The following is a 22,907-nucleotide window of genomic DNA, read 5'->3' as shown; positions in this document are numbered from 1 at the left end:
TTTTAGTGAAAGTGTTGGGTACCACCTTAAAGGATGATTTTGTGTCAATTCATGTGTCAATTTTAGAAATGTTTCAAAAATTTTAATGTTGATTGTGTGACATGCAGTGACATCTTTCTATGTGATAGTGACGTCACAACTTTGTAACTCTTTCTAATTAATGCAGCAGGTTCCTACATGTACATACCAGAACTTACAATCATAAAACTTTTGAGTACAATTGGTATTCAGACTCAGAAATCAACCTATCAAAAAACTGGATTGCATGCATGAGCACACATTTAGTAAAGTAAACTCTATGCAGATGATCCTACATGCACATTGTCAAAAACACACTTACATTAGTCTTGTGATAAAGTTGTTAAGGGTAACCCAGATTCTAGGGGAGACAATTGATGACATGTGATTTTCTATCTAGGTAATGGAAGATAGTGCTAAAGACATCTTAGGAAGAGTTCCAAAACCAATTGACATCAATGATGTTGTGGAAAAATATCCAGTTTTGTATGAACAGTCCATGAATACAGTATTAACACAGGAAGTCATTAGGTAAGTTTGAGTCTTATTCTGACAGTTAGAAAGGTTTGGATAGTTAATGACATTATCCATAAACAGAAGGGATCAGGTAAGTTGTGGTCTTTTTGGCTGATATGTTTTGTTGAGTCTATCATTTGACCTTTTGGAAAATGACAATGTGTGCTTTATTAGGAATTTGATATTTATTACATGTGTTTCCAAAAGCTTAAGGTGGAACACTACAGGGAGATAACTCTGTAAATTTAGCTAAAAGTTTTAATTACGTTGTGTTGTTAAGGGAATATTAAGCTTCTAAATGATCAAAATTAGTATTTGTAAAACTGCTATAAAACCAGTGTAATTTTCCTGAAAAAATAGTTGGTTCAAATTTTTTGAAATTTTTATATTTTTGTCAAAGGGACAAAGTATATACTTTGTCAAAATTTTATGAAATTTAAATGAGCCAAATTAATTTTAGTGAAAGTGTTGGGTACCACCTTTAGTTGAAAGCAGGTTTAGTAACCCCAGTCTACTGCATTTGTCGGAAAGACATTGGGGAAAAAAACAAATTTCATCACGTTTTCTTTGTTTTCTATGAAAGGGAAGGATTTAAAATTTGGTCTGCAGAAAGCAATTTTTACAGTTCCATTCTTTAAAATTGGGTATGTGACTATATAGGTGACATTCTTCATGATGTTCAAAATAAACAATAATGTGTTTATCTAAATTGCTAATGTTAGTATTTCAATTCTGTGTATTTTTCATTGTGTCAAAATCATTTTCCACATAATTGCTTTTTTCAATGACATTCATTATAGGAAATAAGATGATATCAGCTAATTTGGTGATTTCAATATAGATATAAATTGAAAGTTGAAGGTAAAGGGTCACAGAAAACTGGGGAGAAATCTAATACATGTATATTCATGTTATAGTCATGATAATACTATGTTTTAAGTTTAAAATTGTATATATGTAATTTTTCTATACATCTTTATAAATTGTTGTAGCTAATGAGATTTTTTTTTAATTTCTAATGTCATAGAGTTGTCACTGGTTCAGATGTACTAATTATATTTCTAATTTATATTTATATTAGAAATTTAAAAAAATCTCATTAGCTACATCAATTTATAAAGAGGTAGAAAAATGAAGACAGATTACATATCAAATACAATTTTATATACGTTATATAAACTAAAAACTCAAAAAAAAATCTCATATATATTTTTTCTAACATATTCATTAATTTCATAAGAAATTTGTATTAATATTTTTTATTTATTAGCTGTCTTCATTTTCACTCTGTACTCATTAATTTCAACCCCAAAAAAATGACAAAAGATTCATAGATAGAGTTAACACTAATGTAGATAGCTTTTTGATTTATAACATATTTGTATAATTATTATTTCCTGTTTAACATTTCAAAAGAAAAACATCTTTATTAGTACATTGAAGTCACTTAAAGTGTCAATGGGACTAGATATCACACTTAGTAGACAGTTGTAGTAACATAAAATTTCTAACAACTTACAGAATAAAAAGCTGTGTTACACTCAGTGATTCAGAATAAAAAACTATGTTACACTCAGTGATACGGATATTGTATTTAATGCAAATTGGTATGACCTTTTAGTGTAATGTTGCAAGTAGTATTTTTCACCTACATCTTTTTGCTATATATTTCATAACAATAAAATTATGTAAAACGGAACCTGCTACCAAAAGAAGCAGAATTGCTACAAGTTTATTTTGTTAAATATCTTGTAACCTTCTCATTTCCTGATGATATATATAAACACAAGCATTTTTTTTTTTAAATTAATTTGTGAAAAGATATTTTTAAAATAAGAATGGAAATGGGGAATATGTAAGAGACAGCAACCCGACTAAAATACAGATAAAAGCCAAAGGCCCACAATGAATCTGCAGCAGTGGGAGAAAACCCACACACAGAGGTGGGCCTCAGCTCATATATACATGTTCCCTTCAAGAGAAATAAAAAACAAATGAAAATGGAATTATAACCTAACTAAACTTATACAGTTCATACAAATCTGTGTCTTTCAACACATGGTTTATAAAAAAATCCAAACACAGATGCCAAAACATATATTTTTTTTGTGAATTATATAGAAAAATAATGTAGGCGATGAATACTAATTGTATAACATTGTATGGCCTTAGCTTAAGGTATTTTGATACGAATAAACAAGAAAATTTGCTATATCTTTCTTATTTCTTTTTTTACAGATACAACAGGCTTTTAGAAGCTATACACGGCAGTTTACAGAATCTGCTTAAAGCCCTGAAAGGATTGGTGGTCTTGTCTCAGGAATTAGAAATGATGGCTAATAGCCTATATGACAACAGTGTGCCTAACATGTGGGCTAAAAAGGTAGGAATATTTCCAGTGCCGTGATTCTTTGGTAAAAAAGTAATCAGTCTTAATATAAGTTAGGGAGCTACCATTTGATTTTTATGGGGGGGGCTAGGATGAAAAATTTTGTCTTGCATTTTTTTTTAGTTGTAATCTCTGTCCTGCCTTTTTATTTTTCACTCTATTCGGTCCTGCTTTTTTTTTTATAGTTTATCCTGACTTTTTTTACATAAATTGTCATCCTGCCTTTTTTTTTTACTCAAAACTCCTGTCCTGCCTATTTTTTTCAAATTTCATCCTAGCCCCCCCATAAAAATCAAATGGTAGCTCCCTTACTCTATAAGTTAAGCTAAGGCCGTATTGTGATCTATACTTGCTTACTTCTACTTAATTTGATCTCTAGTGGATAATTGTCTCAGTGGCAATCATGCCACATTTATTTTTTATTATAATAACATTTTGTTAAAATTTTAAAATCTTATGAATGGTAAATATACATAAGAAAAAAGAGTGGTCATGATAAAAGTAATGGTACAGTGATATTTTTTATGCCCCATTTATGGGCATTATGTTTTCTGGTCTGTGCCTCCATTCCTCCGTCTGTTCGTCTGTCCCGCTTCAGGTTAAAGTTTTTGGGCAAGGTAGTTTTTTATGAAGTTGATGTGCAATCAACTTGAAACTTAGTACATATGTTCCTTATGATATGATCTTTCTAATTTTGATGCCAGATAAGAGTTTTGACCCCAATTTCGCGGTCAACTTAACATAGAAAATGATAGTACAAGTGGGGCATCTGTGTACTATGGACACATTCTTGTTATCACTTAATTCAATGAACCAATAAATAAATTGGTTGCATTATGGAAATATATAGATATAGGAAGATGTGGTATGAGTGCCAATGAGACAACTCTCCATCCAAATAACAATTTATAAAATTAAACCATTATAGGTCAAGGTACGGCCTTCAACACGGAGCCTTGTCTCACACCATACTTGTTTTGAATGACACTGATTGGTCAAGATGTCAAATGTTAGAGCTGAAGGGTTTTTTTTCTTTCTTGAATTAGTCATTCTTTTTAAACTATCTAGTTAAAATAATGACAATGGAGGTAACACACTACAATTTCATGTCAAAGCATTAAGTTTTATAGAATAATGTAGCAAATTTATGTGTTACCTCATGTTTATAGGTGTCAGACCACCAATTACTCCTTCCAATTTCGAACGTATGTAAAAGTAGCCCTACTCGGACACAAAATAGTGCTTTTGATGTCCTTGTGTTTACTTAAACTAACCAACAAATTTGCAAAAATGAAACTTTTGATGAAAGAGAAATATATTTAGACCATTTTGAGCCAAAATTTACTTGTTTATGAGTTTGCATTAAAAATTGAAGATTAATGCGCTCCACAGTATACTAATTTAAGATTTCCAGAAAACCAGGGGTTATTTTTGGAGTACCTCTTTTTGAAGGTCATTTTTTTTCTTAGAAGACTTTAAATGTATGTTGAAAATTGGACAGCAAGCTGATACATGTACAATTCAGGATATACCTGGTTTCTATAAAGTTAATCTTCAGGTAAAATATTTAGAAAGCTGTGAAAATTGCAAAATTTGGTTGAACAGATAGGGATATTTAATTGTTGGTCTGACACCTTATAGGAACTAGTTTAAAAAAAAAGATTTAATTTGGTAAATGAAGATGTGGTATGTGTGCCAATGAGACAACTCTCCACCAAGTCACAATTTGTAAAAGTAAACCATTATTGGTCAAAGTACGGCCTTCCACACGGAATCTTGGCTTTCACAGAAGACTGTTGTATTGCATTTTATGTCTTTATTGGTCAAAGTACTCCCTTTCACACGGAGTCTTGGCTTACACGGAATACTGTTTTATTGCATATTATGTCTTTATTGGTCAAAGTACTGCCTTTCACACGGAGCCTTGGCTTACACAGAATACTGTATTGCATTTTATGTCTTTTTTCAGGCGTATCCTTCACTGAAACCTTTAGCACAGTGGGTAACAGATCTGGAACAGAGGATGATTTTCATTCAGAGTTGGATTGATAATGGAAATCCAACGGTAAGTTTTAGTCTCGTTTGAGACATAGTAACTTTTGTATGGTAAATGAGATATATCAACATTTGTATGGTATTGATAATGGAAATCCAACAGTAAGTTTTAGTCTTGTTTGAGACATAGTAACTTTTGTATGGTATTTTTACCAAAAAAAGGAAAATTTTACATTCTTACTATAATCACATTCTTGTGCGATTTGTTTAACCCAATTCAAGTAAAATAAAAAATATATGCAAGGTATCTGCTACAGGAGAAAAATTGATTATCAATACTTTGTAACTTGCAGTGTTTTGAATGTGAATGAAATATTTGCTACAGGACATAAGACAATTAAATTGATCATTTCGAAATGTTTAAATTCCTTCCCTATTTTTTGTTTTTTTTATAATAATTTTATCTTTGGATTTTTTTTTCTTTCTGAAATCGAGAAGTTTTTCTTAAGTTGTAAAATATATTTTTTTTTCTTATACTTGTATTTCTAAAATTAAATTAAACAAATGAAAAGTATGCAAATCTATAGTTGGAATCCATGTTATGTATGTTCTAGACGGTCATTAAGGAGGTAGACCTAGGTTAAGGGAAATAACTCTTAAAATCATCAGTACGTTTGTGTCAACCATTTTCAAAAATATATTTTAAGCTTCTAGGTTACATAGATTATTTTCAATCTGTTTCATGTAAATGCTTAAAATACATTGATGAACTTGACTTTTACAAACGCTTAACTGATTTAAAGAGTTATCGCCCTGAACCAAGGTCTACCCCCTTAAACAAATAAAAAATATAGTATATTGACTGATAAATTTATTGTTCTGTTTCTTCAACAACTACTTTTATTGTAGATTTACACTAGTTATTACTATGAAATTTCATTTATGTCAACCATTTTGTTTTCAGTGTTACTGGATATCTGGTTTCTTTTTCCCACAAGCCTTCCTTACTGGTACCCTACAGAATTATGCTAGAAGGAAGATTATCTCCATTGATACTATCTCGTTTGGATTCAAGGTAAAGACTTTATTTGTATGCAACAAAAAATGGGATTATGGGTAATTTAAAAAGATTTTGATTTTTTTTTCATGAATTTTTCATTTGCTTATTTTCCAAAGGGTGCAATTTTTGAAATAGATGTGAAATTTGCATTTGTGTTCTTTTTGCATTTTGTATTTTGATAGTTAAGTACTGGGAATTGATTTGTAGAAGTGAGTCATTTCAGAAAACATTGAAAATATCATTTACTTATACAAATTTTCTTAATTTTATTCGAAATCAAACAACTAATTTTGATCGAAAGAGGATTAGGGAATGAGATCATCTTAAAAGTTCAATTCCCAAAGTTTTGTTTTGTCCCCTGTATATTAGTGTACCATGACATATAAGATCCACTATCCATCACACTATATATCTAAGATCTAAGAATCAAAAACCAATCGAATTTGAACATAACCATACCCTTATGTAATGCATATTTTTCATATTTTGCTTCCTTAAATTCCAATATTCAAATAAGAGCTATTATGTGATTCTCATGAGGTCTTGAATTTCCAATACAAAATAAAAGGCTAATTGCGGATTTATAACAGTTCCTGAATTTTCAATATGCAAATAAGGGCTATAACATTGTGCACAGGAGGTCCTGAGTGGAAAATTCCAAAAATAAAAGCTATTGCACATTTGTTGAAGGATTCACAAGATGTCCTGAATTTCCAATATAAAAAAAAGACCATTGCATGTTTCACCAGAGGTTTTAACTTTCCATATTTAAATAAGGGATATTGCAAGTCTCACAGGAGCATCCTCACTTTATAATATCCATTTATGGTTTCATAATAGGCATACAAGTCTTTGTTTCGATCTTCATTTGCTGCTCTGGATTCTGTTAAGGTGGTACCCAATACTTCACTAAAATTAATTTGGCTCGTTTAATTTTCATAAAATTTTGGCGAAGTATTTACTTTGACCCTTTGACAAAAATATAAAAATTTCAAAAAATTTGAACCAATCAATTTATCAGAAAAATTACACTGGTTATATAGCAGTTTGACAAACACTAATTTTGATCATTGAGAAGCTTAATATTCACTTAACAACGCAAGGTAATTAAAACGTTTAGCTTATTTTACAGAGTTATCTCCCTGTAGTGTTAGGTACAACCTTAAGGAAGCAAAATGCCACTGTAATACTGGTAATCAATTTCCAGTTCTGGGACTTTACTATAACTTCCCCTAATTTTGCCACAGTGTTACCTTATCTGGCTTATGTCATTTAATAGCAGTCACTTTTTTCTGTCACATCAATTAATGATTGTTATGGGAAAATGGTTTACTTCCTACTATGGAACCTGCAACCTTGGGGGTTTGGCAGACAACCTTGCAACTTGAAGTCTCATTTAAGAGGACCTGGTACTCTTTGAATATCTTTAAGCAGGAATTGAATTATTTTAGAACTGTATAGTTTGCTGAAAAGTTACCAGGTGCAATTTTTAAATGTAACCTTGTAACCTAAGGGGGATAACCTACAGGAGCCCAATATGTCTAATCCAGCAACATTTACATATTTTATCTGTACTTCCTAATTGATTTTTCATTTGTCATTTGTGACACTTATGTGTGCCATTCAGTGAATAGTAACGGCTGTCGACACACATCTCCATAGCAGAATCACAACTGTTTGTAAACAATAGATCAAGGTCATTTATATGTATGGTCATGGTACATACAAAACTATCAGTCAGATCTACGGCAGTTAATAAAAAACCCTCTTTCCCAACCCAAAGCTTCAATTTACCAAGGGGTCATACAAGTTAAGTGAAATTTTTATGCTCCACCTACGATAGTGTTTCAGACAATACAAGATCATATAATCATGTGACTTAACTATAATTATGAAACAAAAGATTTATCAGGTTCAGCTATTAAGATTGATGTAGCTGTTTACTTGTACACTCTGAGGTAAACAGTACCTCGGTTGTTTGACATGCAGTTTATTTAAAGATTATTCTGTTAATTAATTAATTATGACAATTTACTTATTGTTAAATGTCAATTTTAGATTTTACCAAAGGTAAAAACTAGCATGATAGAACAATATATGACTTTAAGAGGTCAAAATACTATTTATAGCAAAACTTTATGCTTGGGATTTTCTTGGTCATATATTCTTATATAATCAGACTTTCACTCTGCTTAGTGGATTATATAATCAGACTTTCACTCTGTCAAGTGAATTATATAATCAGACTTTCACTCTGCTGAGTGGATTATAGTATTTTTATTATATTTAGAACACTTTGCATGAAAGGAGTTTGTTTTCTATGTTATATTCAGTTAGCATTTATTTATTAGTTTTTAGATGTAGATTTTTATATTTTGCATATACAGTAGAAATTAGTTTAGCGTAAAATAATAATAAAACATTTATACATAGCAGTATATTATAAAATTGTTACAATTTGAATTTGAATTAAAATGGTTATACAATATTTGTACAATAGATAGATATAGGAAGATGTGGTGTGAGTGCCAATGAGACAACTCTCCATACAAATAACAATTTAAAAAGTAAACCATTATAGGTTAAAGTACGGCCTTCAACACGGAGCCTTAGCTCACACCGAACAACAAGCTATAAAGGGCCCCAAAATTACTAGTGTAAAACCATTCAAACGGGAAAACCAAGTATATTATAACATTTTTACTATTTGGTATATTATGATAGATTTCTTTTGAAATTAATTGAATGACTGTTGATCAAGAGTATTTGATCAGAGTTTAATTAAAAGCATGCACTCATTTTCTCTGAAGCTGGAATGTTTAATAAATCTTAAGTTAAAAAAGAACAACAAAAAAACAAAAAAGATTTTGGTCTATTTTACAAAATGTGAAGACAGAAAGTAATGTTTCAATAGGTCTTGTTACATCTGTCAATGAACATAGGATTACAAAGTTTTCAATCAATATTTGGCTAAATGTTTTTGAATATTTTATCTTCATGTACATTTGAACCAATTTGAAATTTTGCTTGGCATGTTATTCAAAATATGTTGTGCATTACACTCATTTCACTGATCCAAAATAACATCGGACATTTTTTTTAGCAAATATTATACACTTAATTTGATATAAGAAATTCTTAATTGAACTCTAGCATATCATTTAAATATAGTCTAGTTTAAATGATAAGTATTTAAAGTATTCTGAGAAAAATATTTCTAATAATACCATGTATTGTATGTGAGGCGAGGTGGCAGTCAGATACAGTTAACAAGATTGATTATAAGAGGAAAAAGTTTCCGGAAGGTATCATGCTACAGTTATTTCCCCTGAACTCATACTCAGGAAGTTAACGATTCCTTGTTTCCTGCTTTTATTGATACATACTTTTCCGTCAATTTTAACTATTTCCTGTAACAGTATGCTTCTGAAGTGCTTATCTTTTAGCTTTTTTAAAGATTAAATGGCTGTTGAAGAAGTAGTAGTTTACAATACTGTCTGACAGGAGCGTATATTAGAGATTTTAATTACTCTAAATTCAGAAATTAATGAGAGGTTTTTATAATTGCGATTAATACGACAAAGTCTTAAACACAATAATTTAAACTTTTGAAATATTTTATATGAATTAAACAGGATTTTTTCTCAAAATCGTAAAAATTAGAATCACATTTAAAAGTCTAAAATGACAAAATCGCAATAATAAATGCACGCAATAATGTCTGAATTTACAGTATTAGAGCTTGGAAGAGACATTGACTTTTGACTCTTTTATAATTTTTAGATAAGGTGCAATTATATTTTAGAGGGTACCAATTTTCATAGAATGAGGGGGGGGGGGGGGGAAATCAATTTCATCAATATTTGATTTCATGGTTTTGTTAAAGTACTCTGCTTACAAGCCTATTTGACCTAATGAAATTAGTTGAACATTTATATTTGTGATTCACCCTATCTTTTGAAACTGATCCCCCAAAACAATGATGAATTCACAGCAGGCAAGCAGTCACAGATGATGCAATACTTCCAGACTATTGTCAAACACCTGAGGCGACCAGAGGCCATATTATTTGTAATTGTAATCTGATCTCTATCTTCCATACAATTCAAACATTTAATAGCTTATTCATGTTGAATCAAAGGATAATGATAAATAAAATACATACATGTTTGTGACTTGCAGAACACCTATGGGGGAGGTCAGGTGCAAATTCAATAAAATCTGGGGGAATTCCCTTTTTGTTGTCTGGAACAATTTTGCTATGGGAGGGAAAAATTCAAAGATGCAGATCTAGCTAAATATAACTTGTATACAGTTTCATCTCAGTACTATAAAACCACAAAAATTGTGTTCCCACAGAAAAATGTTATGGAATAAGTATCATTTCAGAGTTAAATTTATTACATGTGTATTATAAATACATGTTGACATGATTACTTACTAAAGTAATAAAGATAAACTTTCACATGAAATTATGCAACTAAAATTTTATGCATTTTACTTTGACTTTAGGTTTACATTTTGAAGATTTTTTTTTTGGTAATGTGCATATTTGTTGTCCATGTATAATGTTATATAGTAATTCTATGATTTTTATGCCCCGTTTATTATGCTCCATTTATGGGCATTATGTTTTACTGGTCTGTGCGTCCATCTGTTTATTCGTCTGTCAGTCCTGCTGCAGGTTAAAATTTTTGGTTGAGGTAGTTTTTGATGAAGTTGAAGTTCAATTAACCTTAAACTTAGTACAAATGCGCCCTATGATATGATCTTTTTTTTTTTTTTTTACTCCATTTTCAAGGTCCCCTGAACATATAAAATGATAGTGCTGATGGGTATCTGTACTATGGACACATTCTTGTTAACAGACATTAATTTTCCCATTATAAGGCCACAATTCTGTTTTCCCTTTGTCTTTATCATGGTTTTATAGCTGACCAAGAGTATGCTCTCTGGTACTTCTCAGATAGTACAACTTTACATTGGTCCGTAATATTGTGCAAAATATCTTGCAATTACAGTTTACTTGTGACATTCAAATATTCACTAAGAATTTCCTACATCCTTAGGTCAAATTTAGTTAACAAGGAAATCTTAGGTTTTTGTGTAGTTTTATACAAGGTCAAGGTTAGCAATTCATCAGGACATGTTTTAAGAAGTTGTACAGGATCTCCTTATAATTTGATTTCCCGTCTTCATGGTCTTATTTCATTATTATGCACCATTTATGGGCATTATGTTTTCTGGTCTGTGTGTCCTTCTGTTCCTTCATCTGTTCGTTCGTTCGTTTGTCTATTTGTTCGTCCATCTTTCCCTCTTCAGGTTAAAGTTTTTGGTCGAAGTAGTTTTTGATGAAGTTGAAGTCCAATCAACTTGAAACTTATAATTATTAGTACACATGTTCCCTATGATATGATCTTTCTAATTTTAATGCCAAATTAGAGTTTTTATCCCATTTTTATGGTCCACCGAACATAGAAAATGATAGTGCGGATGGGGCATCCGTGTTCTTGGGACACATTCTTATTTTTATTTTGTGTTCAACTACACTGATTTTACGTCATTCAAAGTACAGAGCTAGGGATTTTAATAAAAGTAAATACGGTTTTAGATGATAGTTGATATAGAGTTCTCAATGCCTGATTAATTATTTCTAGATTAATTTCATTAATTTTTGAAAGAAGGTACATACGTGGATGTTTTGAATCATTATTATTCTTTAAGAAATAATAGAAATAATACGTCTGGGAATCTATTTATTAATTTTTTCTCATCACTTTATATTGAACACAACTCTCAACATTCCCAAATTGTCATGATTTACAATAAAAAGAAAATATTGTCCTCCACACACATGCCAATGAAAAACACTGAGAGATAAATTTTAATTCAGTTGAATTCTCAGTTGAATTAATAATTAACATAAAAAAAAGTTTTAAGCCTAAGGTTGACGTATACATATTGACTTTTTTTTTTAAAAGCAACAGGTTTCATAGTTATTATCATAAAAACATGTCAACATAATTACTAAAGGAATCAAGACAAACTTTCACATGAAATTATGCAACTAAAATTTTATGCACAAAGTGCATTTTACATAATAAATAATAAATCACATATTATAACTATACATATTTCAAAGGAAGATTGTGACATGAAATTATTAGATATAATCTTGTTTGTCAAACTGTTATTTTCACTTATCATTAATAACACTTTGACTTCAGATTTACATTTTTGAAGAAATTTGTTTTGGCAAACATTATCATGCAAATACAGTTTACTTATGACATTTAGATATACACTAAGAATTTACTACGGTACAACATATAAAGGTCATATAATATTAACAAGGAAATCTGAAGTTTTTTGTGTAGATTTTTACAAGGTCAAGGTTATCAAGTTATTCACCATGTTTCAGGACATGTTCTTAGAAGTTGTACAGGATCTTCCCATAATTTTATCACTAGTCTTTTATAGTCTTATTTTCTTTCCTTTTTTTTTTTGACTACGATATTTTAACATCATTCAATGCACAGCTAGGGCAAGGGATTTTAATAAAGTAAATACAGTTAAAAAATAAACCCTATGAATAAGTTGATAGTTCTAAGGAAGTATCACAGCAAAGACTATAGTTCTTCTATCGTAGCATTTTTATTTATCAACTTTTAAAACTACTGTACTGAGCATTTCATTGCAAATTTGGAGCAGCAAGCATTCAATTTACAACAATAGAAAAACAAAGAATATCTACTAATGACACAAAACAAGCAAACAATCACACAAAAAGCAAAAGAAAAGTGCTTTTATTGCTGTTCTTCATTTCAAAGTCAAGGTGAGACTTTTACTGGAACAAATTTATGTCAAAGTCTACTTGAGACATTCAAGTATATCCATAGAATATATTTATACATTTATGCTACAATGTATCTAAATTAACCTAAGGACATAATAACAAGAAAATCTGAGGTTTTATACTACTTAATATAACAAGGTCAAGGTTAAACTGTTTCAGGACATGTTCTAAGAAGTTATATACAGGATTTTCCCATCTTTTTATTACTAATAAACTCATCATAGATACCAGGACTAAATTTTGTATATACGCCAGACGCGTGTTTCGTCTACAAAAGACTCATCAGTGATGCTCGAATCCAAAAAAGTTAAAAAAGCCAAATAAAGTACGAAGTTACAAGTGTCTTACAAAAAAAATATTGTATACTTTTGTCTGCATAGATGGTTTTGTATCATCAAAAAAGCATAAAAACAAACATATCATATTTAATTCATATCTTAAGAATTAAGAAAATAAAGCCATAAAATTTAATTATATTTACAAAGTAAACAACAGCCTCAACGCCTTTGACACCCGTGGGAGACATGTTTAATCTGAAATTGAATCTTTTTAATAAAATTTGTCACGATTGATCTTGTTGATTTAATATATTGGGTATATGACGTTATTTAAAATGAATTAATACTATTAATGGAATAGTCTTTTTATAGATTAATTCAATAAGATGTTTATGAATTTGTCATGAAGTTTAAGTAAGAAGAGCATTATTTGATTTGGATTAATTATGTTGTAGTATATGTGCATTATTGATGATTTTGTAAACTTTGTTATTTTGTGTCCATGACACGCAACATGAAAAAGAAGATGTGGTATGATTACCAATGAGCCAACTCTTCAACAGAGACCAAATTACGTAGAATTTTGCAAGTTGACCTTTTAAAAATACTCTTGAGTAAAAATAATGGGATATTTGATTACCGTTTTTATATAGAAATGACCTTTAAACTTTTAAAAGAAAATAATGAGAAAATAACAAAGCTTTATAGGTTCATTAGATTTTGATCGCCAAATGTGTACTTGGCAGGGCATAGACCTTTCCATTCATTTTTGTTCAAGATTTCATCAAATTTATAGTTATTTCCAGTTTACGTCAGTTTTATGAAATAATGACGTGTTTTTTCTGTTGTCATCAACATATATTATCTATACTAAATTACTTTTCTACTTATATTAAAATTTCTTTGGATTTGATTTAACCAGCAAATGTTTTTTCTCTCTTTTTCGCTAAAGTAATAAAAATTTATCTACTTTTAATGCATTTATATCTAGATATATTCATTTTATTATCTTTTCTTCATTTTGAATAGATTACCATAAAAGTGCATCTAGCACTAACCTAATCCTACTAGCTGAGAGGGGCAAAACTATTAAACTAGCAACTTTTATCAGAGTTTAAACTTAGGAAAGTTTACTTTCTAAACAGGAAAGTTATTCCGGGGTTTATCTGGCATGAAAAAAACTTTGTTTCACTGGCCACTTTCACTAGTAGGATAATTTGAATTTTGACTAATGTTCAACTTTTTTTCTTGTAAATTTGTCCAAAGTGTTCTGTTAAGCATATATTGTAAGATAATCTGAAAAATATTACAAAGATCTTTCACCTTTATAGTAGAAAGAATAGCTTAAAATTTATAATGAAAGATGCATGCAGTTGTTGCTTTTCTATTGGCACTGAGTATATTTTTATTTAATTCATATAAAGTACATACAATTTCCATTTGAGTGTTATTATTGCATAATACACAACACTATTGACATGCCATTAAGTTTTATACATGTGCTTGAAATTTCGGGCAATAACTGTGAGTTTGCATCACCTAACCAAATTTTTTTATTTTTTTAAAATATGTTATTGTTATTTATTAAAAAATATTAGTTATCTGATATTATTTTCGAGGACATATGTAGCATTGAGCATAGTTCATGTTTGTTAATAAAGGGAGGTAATATGATACAAAATGAGATTTGAAACTTTATAAATATCCATATTACAAATATAAAAAAGAAGATGTGGTATGATTACCAATAAGACAACTATCCACAAAAGACCAAAATGACACAGACATTAACAACTATAGGTCACCGTACAGCCTTCAACAATGAGCAAAGCCCATACCGCATAGTCCTTTTGAAACTTATGTATTTTCAAAAATATTGAGTCTTCAAACTTTAAAACTATTTTCATACAGGTCTGTTCAGGGGGCAGAAGGACCTTTTTTAGGGTGTTAGATTGGGACTTTAATGCTTATTTTTAATACAGGAATTCAGGATTTACACTTCAGAGGATTTGTGAATTTATTTAGTGATAAATTTTTAAGGAGATTGTGATAATCAGGTTTTTTTTTCTGGGAATTCGGGATGACATCTCCTCTACCCTCTTCAGGAGACTAATAAGACTTCCCATTAAAAATAAATTCAAATATAGGGAAACATGCTTTAATTCAATTCTCATACATGAAATACTGGTTATTAGACACTTACACATAAGGAGATTGCCTTACAATAGCTTGGACTTAAAGTGATTTTTCTCAGAAGCAAGTTCACTTGATTAAAGTGTTACTAAGGAGACTATTTACTCTAGTACATGTAATTAAAAGACTTCTGTTACAAATTATATGTTTTGATACATTACTTTTAGGTTACAAGTTATCATTATTTAGTTTTTAAAATGTGCTGTCTTCATTTTTGTTTGGCAGTTAAAGTATGTCATAACAAAGCATTGAGCAGATAAAATGGATTTAGGGGGAGGGGGTTTCTAGAGAAATATAATTTTACAGTTTTAAAAATTGTATTGCTGAGTATGAGTATTTTGAATATTGCAATATATGCCAAACTTTTTTCTGGATTTTCAGATTTCTGTATAATGGCACCTTTTCTCAAAAATCCAAGACTAAAAATAAGAATGACAAGAGGTTTTTTATGCAATAAAAGATGCAATTTAAATTTTTATACCAGCTCTATGGCTTATTTCATATTTATATGTGTAAAATTAAGAATTAGGTTTACTCCTTCCAAAAATTACATTCCATGTTTTCTTCAACATTCTCTTACTTAATTTTTTTTTCCTTTATAAATTAAAGTTTGAGATTTATTTTCATTAAATCGATGATTTAAAATGAATTTTATTAACTTCTCTGCCTATGGTGTCACAGCTGATAGACTGATTTATATCTTATAGATCCAGTAATCAATTTATTCATTGCTCATAAAAAAAGAAAAAGATCTGTCTTTGTAATTGGATGAAATCTATGAATTTTTATCTCAAATGTCCTATGGTGGGATATTTGTTGACAAAAATTGATTAAATAACAAATTTACGATGAAATCAACCTTTAACAATCTTCCTAACTTAGAAAGCTGTTACCATAGTTATTGATCAGTACTTTTGTATATATCTTGTACCACCGATAAATCATCAAGATTTATGTCCAATGTAGAGAGGAAAATAATTTCATCACTTTTATTTAACAGTTATGTTATTATGATGCTATTTCAATTTATTAACAAGTCCACTTTTGTTTATCAAGTTTAACTAATTAGTTAAAGCTTTTGTTGAATACTTTTAAAAAAAAAAAGGTCTGAAATCCTTTCCAGTATTGTCTTAATTTTAAATTTCTTTTATGTAGGGTTTGATACTTGAACTAAGTCTTCAGCAAATTTAACAAAAAAATTACTGATTGTAACATTTTTTTTTAAATCACATTAAAACATTCATTAGACAAATAAGTAAAAGATCCTTTCTGTTTTTTGTCCTTTATTGTTCATCTTTTCTAACATTAAGATCCAAGTTGATACAACTTAAGAATATTGGCTTTGATTATATTGAAAATAAAGTCTTTTTTTAATGTTAACATAAACAGAAAAAAGTGGAATATACCATAAATATTTGTTTTTGTTCTTTTCTCTTTATTTAAAAACATGGCAATTACATTCTTGAACAGTTTAAAACTATTCATTTAATAATTAGAATTTTATATATATGTATATAAGTAAGATATACCAAAATGAACTTTTTTTACAACAACAACAGATCCACAATCTTAAATGTACCTTTGATAAATAGCCTCAATATGACTTAGTCTTCATCAGTTCTTACTTCTGATTCTATAGGTACAGAGAGAAGCAAGGGAAGAATTGAAAGAAAGCCCAGCAGACGGATGCTATATCTACGGATTGTATGCTGAAGGTTGTCGCTGGGATTTTGCTCGCCATATGTTAGGAGAGTCCCGTCCAAAGGAGCTTTACACTGAAATGCCAGTACTTTGGCTGCAACCTGAATCCAATAGGAAAACTCCAACTGAAGGAGTCTACGACTGTCCTGCATATAAAACACTTACAAGAGCTGGTATGTATTTACAGATGGAAGGGAAAGTTATATAGATTCATAAAATCATTAAAAACCCTGCACCTTGCCCCATTATACATGTATATACAATTTTAAGGGTAAAGATGATGAAGAGTAAGAAACGGAAATTAATAATTGGTAGATGGGAAAAACAAAAGTTTTTTATAAGCCTTCTCAGTTCTCAACATTTCTAAACTCATATAAATAAAATTGAGAATGATAACAGGGGAATGTGTCAAAGAGACAACATTCTGACCAAAGAGCAAAAGTCAGCCAGAGGCCACCAAAGGGTCCTCAACACGGGAAGAAAATCCTGCATATATAGGTAGGCTTCAGCTGGCTCCACAACAAATATGAGTACTGGTTAAACAAAAAAAGACATCACATTAAATTCTAAAATATATAATTGAACCAAAAATAAAATGATACAAGACTAACAAAGGCAAGAGGCTCCTGACTGGGGACTTGAACAAGGTAAAACATGTTTTGTAAGATCTCTACCCTCCCCCTCCACCTCTAGTTAATGAAGAATAAACAAACACACAACACCCCATATAAACAACTCAAAATAAAAGAAATATCACACTAACAGCAATTAACTAAACAACAAGATAATAAAGACACCTGCTGCACATAGCCTTTTGCGCTGATGCAGCATAAAGCAATCTTCAATCAATAATGACACCTTCACAACATTTATTTTAGTTTTACATGTGACAAAATTAAATAACGTTAATACAGATATAGAGAGTAAAGGATATTGTACTTATAGACAAATCTTAAAATGTTAATCCCGATATAGACAGTAGCAAATTAAAGAATATTGTACAGTGAAAACTGACTAAACTGAATCCTGCATAAACGGAAAAACCTGTATAAACCAAACATGTTCTTAAGCACCGTCATATCAAATTGTCAGCGTTGTGAACCTGATAAAACCGAATATAAGCCAAAATCGAACACAATCTTAAGTCCCGAAGATGTTCGGTTAAAACAGGTTTCACTGTAGTAAGATCAGCTGTTTGATATGGAATCAGATGTGAGATGTATCTGATTACCATTTAACTTGTTATTTTGCGTTCACTGGCATGTAAGTTTGAAGTTGACGATCCAATTATAATTGTGACGAACTGAGTTATATATAAAATATGAAAAAATAAGGAGATGTGGTATGGATTGTTAGTGAGACAGCTATTCACTAGAGACCAAAGAATGGGGATATAAACAACTATATGTCATTATACGGCCTACCAATTGTCACGTCATGCAAGGGTTTAAGTACTTAAAATAACTGACTGCAATTGGCAGTTTCAGAGTCTAAAGCATCATGGGTAATTTCATTGTTTGTACCCCAAAATGAAAATAACATCACATTATTGGTTATATTTCAATGGTTTATGACATTTTTAACCAATCAGGACGTTTTGGTGTACACTTTTGAAAATATTACCCAGGAACGGCCAGGATGCATTAGATTCTGAAACGGGGAATTAAGGTGCTGCTTGAACATAAAGTTTCGTTACACCTCGACAAACAAGCAACTATGGGGGGTTATCAGCATTATAGCTAAGACTAAAACTAGAGGCTTAATATAGTAGTTCATGTTTAGGAAATAGTTCTTTGAGAAATTGTTGAAAATCATTAAGCCTCTTTTAAGATAAAGAATTGCAATATAAGTAATGTTTGGTCGTTTGAACTCTTTCATTGTCATTTTCCATCTTTCAACCTCTTCTATCCATCTGATAAGTTTATAAGTAACTGTTTAAAAAAATGTGTGAAAAAGTTGGTTGTTCTTTTTTTTTTAAATTCATAATTTTTCAGGCTAAGGACCATTTAATCTCTAACAAAATGTCCTCACAAAGTTGAGACATAAAACTTTATTTCTTATTGCCATCAAAAGATGCTATTCACAGAACCGTCTGGAAATGCAATGTAACAAAATTAACCACAGTCATTTATTGTTGAATTGGATTTAAGTTAAAAGTATGATTTCATACATTTCACAGAAAACCATAACAAACTTTTCCTGAAATAAGAAGCACACTAAATACATAGAATTACATATTGATTTGTATGTTTACTAGGATCTATATGTTTACCCTGCTGTCGCGCTGTAATATTGACATGAAGATGAGACATATAATTTATGGTTACCAATTTGTAATGGTTATAATCCATAATGTATAAATAAAAACTTTAGAATTATAAAAAAAAGTTGATATGTTAATGATTTATATTTATATCCCATTATGATTTGCACATGATCATCAATTAATAAGCTTTTGGAAACTCCTCTATCTGGGGTGATGATTTTTTCATTGAATTAAAAAAAAAGGGTTATCTTTGTTCAATTTTTATTTGGGATTAATTCCAAAACAAAACAATTATAAACAAGCAAACTATTACAGTAGAAACAAAGTACATACTGTAAATGCATACATTTTCGTGGAGGATTTAAATTACTTGTTTCGTGGAAAGAATATATCCAACAAATTTTAACCCCCTTAAAAATATAACCTTCATATGATATCACTTTCATGTAACCGAAACCACAAAATTAAATCCCCATGAAATCTTATATAGAGACAAAATAACGAAATTTTAACCGCACGGAAATTAATGCTTCTACAGTATGTGGTTTTGCCTACAAGTAGAGCAGGAGGTTGCGAGTTCATTCTCAATTCAAGTCAAATTCAAAGACTTGTAAAAAGTAATTTACATCTTCTCTGCATAGCATTTGGTTCGATTCCTGTTCCAGGGTGAAAATTTCAGGGACTAAATTTTCGGCCCTCCCTTGACACCATTTGCGAGTATGGTCTTGAGGAAATGATGAAAGTCCATCCTAAGGGGACGATAAATAGCTGACCATATCTCTTGCAAGTTAAAGACACCCTTGTAGATTTCGAAAAATGCAGCTACAAGGCAGCACTTGCACCCATAAAGTTGAAAGGGATTAATATTGGTTACAAAACTTGTTTCCCAATCCACTATAAATAAATATGTTTAAACTAATAGCATTTAGCATTTAGGAGTAAAAATAATATGTCTGGGTATAGTGACATGTCTTCCTGCAAACTGTTACCATTTGATCTAGCACGTAAAAAATTCTGTGCAGCTATTCATATGACATTGATATTTTGAAGTTTTCTCAAAATGATACGCATTATTTTATTTTTGCCACTGGACATTAAACCACAGTTAGGTTTCATTGTCATTTATATAATAACAAAAAAGGAATAGAAATTTAATAATTGTACCCATGAAAATAATAGATTTTTTTATTAAAAAAAAGACAGAGTATGTGAAGATATATGCAGAAAAATAATATGAAGCTATAAATATTGGGGGAGGGGGGGGGGGGGGGGGAACATTGTATAAATGGAATGCTTGACTGTGCAAGACACTTTTGGGTAGTCAATGTCGTTTAAAACCACCTCTCATCATCAGAAAATCAGAAAGTTCCTAAATATAAGAATAAGGACTTGAAGAAGATGTGGTGTGATTGCCAATAAGATACTATCCAACAAAGTTTAAATGAAGTAGATGTAAAGATCATTTAAATACATTTGTTATCCCCAGTTTTTCACCCAGGAAAAAAATCACGATATAAGTTTAATTTAAAACCCCACTGAGTTAAGTACACCTAAACTTCACACGTTATAGACCTTTACTGTTAAAAATTAAAATAAGATTTTGTCAGCTCTTCAAATAATGACCATTCTATTTTATGGCTTTTATTCCTCGATTATACATTTTCTATTATTATTATGTATACTTTTAAACTGCGTACGACCCATTGCATTTTAAAGGATCTATCCTGGGGGAAAATTTGTTCATTCTTTTTTCTATTATATTGTTGGGGAAATTTTAAACTCCAAATTTTTTAATAGTGATCAATCCTTTTTATATTGTAACACAAGCTTATTTTGAATATTATTTTATAGTTGATATAAAATCAAAATTACTGGAATTCAAGCAATTCAATTTTCATGGATAATATTGTTTTCTTGAATTATCTGTACAATCTGAATAGCTGACCTATAAATATAAAACTAATTGCAGTGGCAGATCCAGAAATTTTCACAAGAGGGGGCCCACTGATTGCCTAAGAGGAGGCCGCTCCAGTCATGCTTCAGTGATTCCCTATATAATCATCCAAATTTTTTCTCAAAAGGGGGAGCCTTTGGCCCCCTGAAAAACACTCTTCATCCGTCCCTGTATGGTAAAATGGACCTGCATAATAGAAATCCAGTTTACAGTACTGTATATTGCTGAATTAGGTTGCTGGAATGCAATGAACATTGAAATTTGAACAGCAATATACGGTGCACTGCTTTAATACTGTATTTTTGAAATCATAGATAAGAAACAAATCAATAAATTTATTCATGTTTTTTTTTCTTTCAGGAACTCTGTCAACCACTGGTCATTCCACCAACTTCGTATTTTCCGTTGAACTTCCAACAGATAAAGAACAGAAGCACTGGATAAAACGTGGAGTTGCAATGTTATGTGCACTCAACTACTAAACTTTACAAAACATTTAAATCGGAAAAATGATTGTCTTTGAACTTGAGCGAAATTCATATGTATTGAACCAGTAATTAGTTTCAAAGTACATAGATCAGCTTGAACTATTATTGGCAAAAAAGACTTAAAAACTGAAAAGTTAATTGAAATAATTGAATTTTACTAATGAAAAATCCTGGTAAAAGTCTTTGCATGATATATGATAAGAACGAAGGATTTAAAAAGGATTATTTTTTTTAAATAATTTCTGACAATTTGAGGACTTAAGTCATGCATATTTTAAGTACAAGATAAGAACATTGTGTGCCTTGTACATGTTGTTTCTTTCTGCTGTGATATTTTACAATCTTACTATGATGTTTTATTTTCTTGTTTTAATTTGTTTAATATATTTATTTATTTATAAGCAATTAAGCATTCCAACTTTCGATGGTATAGAAAATTCGATATATCTGAATCTGTATGAAATTTACTATTGGTTTATTAAAATAAAATCAAAAACTTTAGAAATTTAATTGATAGAATTTTATTGATACTTTATGAGACATAAAAACATTGAATACATAAAAACATTTAATGTTTTCAAAGTAAATGTTCTCTCTTTAAAATCTTTTCTTTGTTTATTTGAATGTCATGTTTTCAAAACTTTCTAAACAATAAATATTTGTTACTTTAAAGTTTGTTTTTCATTTAGCAAACGTGTTTTCTGTATAATTGAGAAATATTTGATGTATTTATATTTTTATTTATATGTACTGCTGAATTATAAGTTTAATTTAAATCCGTCCAAGCATTGCATTAGATTTATACTTATTTATACTCTTGTTATTGTTGAAGTCCATTTCAAATATCAATTTCAATAATCAATTATATATTTTTACAAAGATTTGTAAGAATTTTACTTGTTGAAAAATAAAAGTTTGGCTCCCTTACTGCTGTTTTGTTTGATAAACTTGATATAATTGTAGAAACCCAATTAAGGTGGTACCCAACACTTTAACTAAAATTAATTTGGCTCGTTTAATTTTCTTGAAATTTTGACAAAGTACTTACTTTGACCCTGTGACAAAAATGTAAAAAAAATTTAAAATTTGAACCAACCGTTTTATCAGAAAAATTACACTGGTTATATAGCAGTTTGACAAACACTCATTTTGATCATTGAGAAGCATAATATTCCCTTAACAACACAACGTAA

At 30.0% G+C, this 22,907-nt stretch overlaps 1 protein-coding gene across 11 annotated transcripts in view; it reads left to right on the top strand.

The window, feature by feature from the left end:
* The window catches only part of LOC139492172 (dynein axonemal heavy chain 1-like), a 112,928-nt gene extending 90,287 nt beyond the window's left edge, over positions 1–22,641 (top strand). For 7 of the 11 annotated variants that reach the window (XM_071280326.1, XM_071280334.1, XM_071280333.1 and 4 more), the window contains 7 exons: positions 419–549; positions 2,773–2,917; positions 4,893–4,988; positions 5,883–5,993; positions 8,037–8,048; positions 16,945–17,179; positions 21,587–22,641. In XM_071280326.1, coding sequence (XP_071136427.1) covers positions 419–549; positions 2,773–2,917; positions 4,893–4,988; positions 5,883–5,993; positions 8,037–8,048; positions 16,945–17,179; positions 21,587–21,708 — 852 coding nt within the window. In that variant the 3' untranslated portion in view covers positions 21,709–22,641. The remainder of the gene's footprint in view (positions 1–418; positions 550–2,772; positions 2,918–4,892; positions 4,989–5,882; positions 5,994–8,036; positions 8,049–16,944; positions 17,180–21,586) is intronic. The other 4 variants (XM_071280336.1, XM_071280335.1, XM_071280332.1 and 1 more) reach the window with 1 other exon arrangement.
* The last annotated feature ends 266 nt before the right edge of the window (positions 22,642–22,907 follow it).

This window comes from Mytilus edulis, chromosome 10 (assembly GCF_963676685.1).
Source record: "Mytilus edulis chromosome 10, xbMytEdul2.2, whole genome shotgun sequence".
NCBI lineage: Eukaryota > Metazoa > Mollusca > Bivalvia > Mytilida > Mytilidae > Mytilus > Mytilus edulis.
This window is presented reverse-complemented; position numbering and strand designations above follow the sequence as displayed.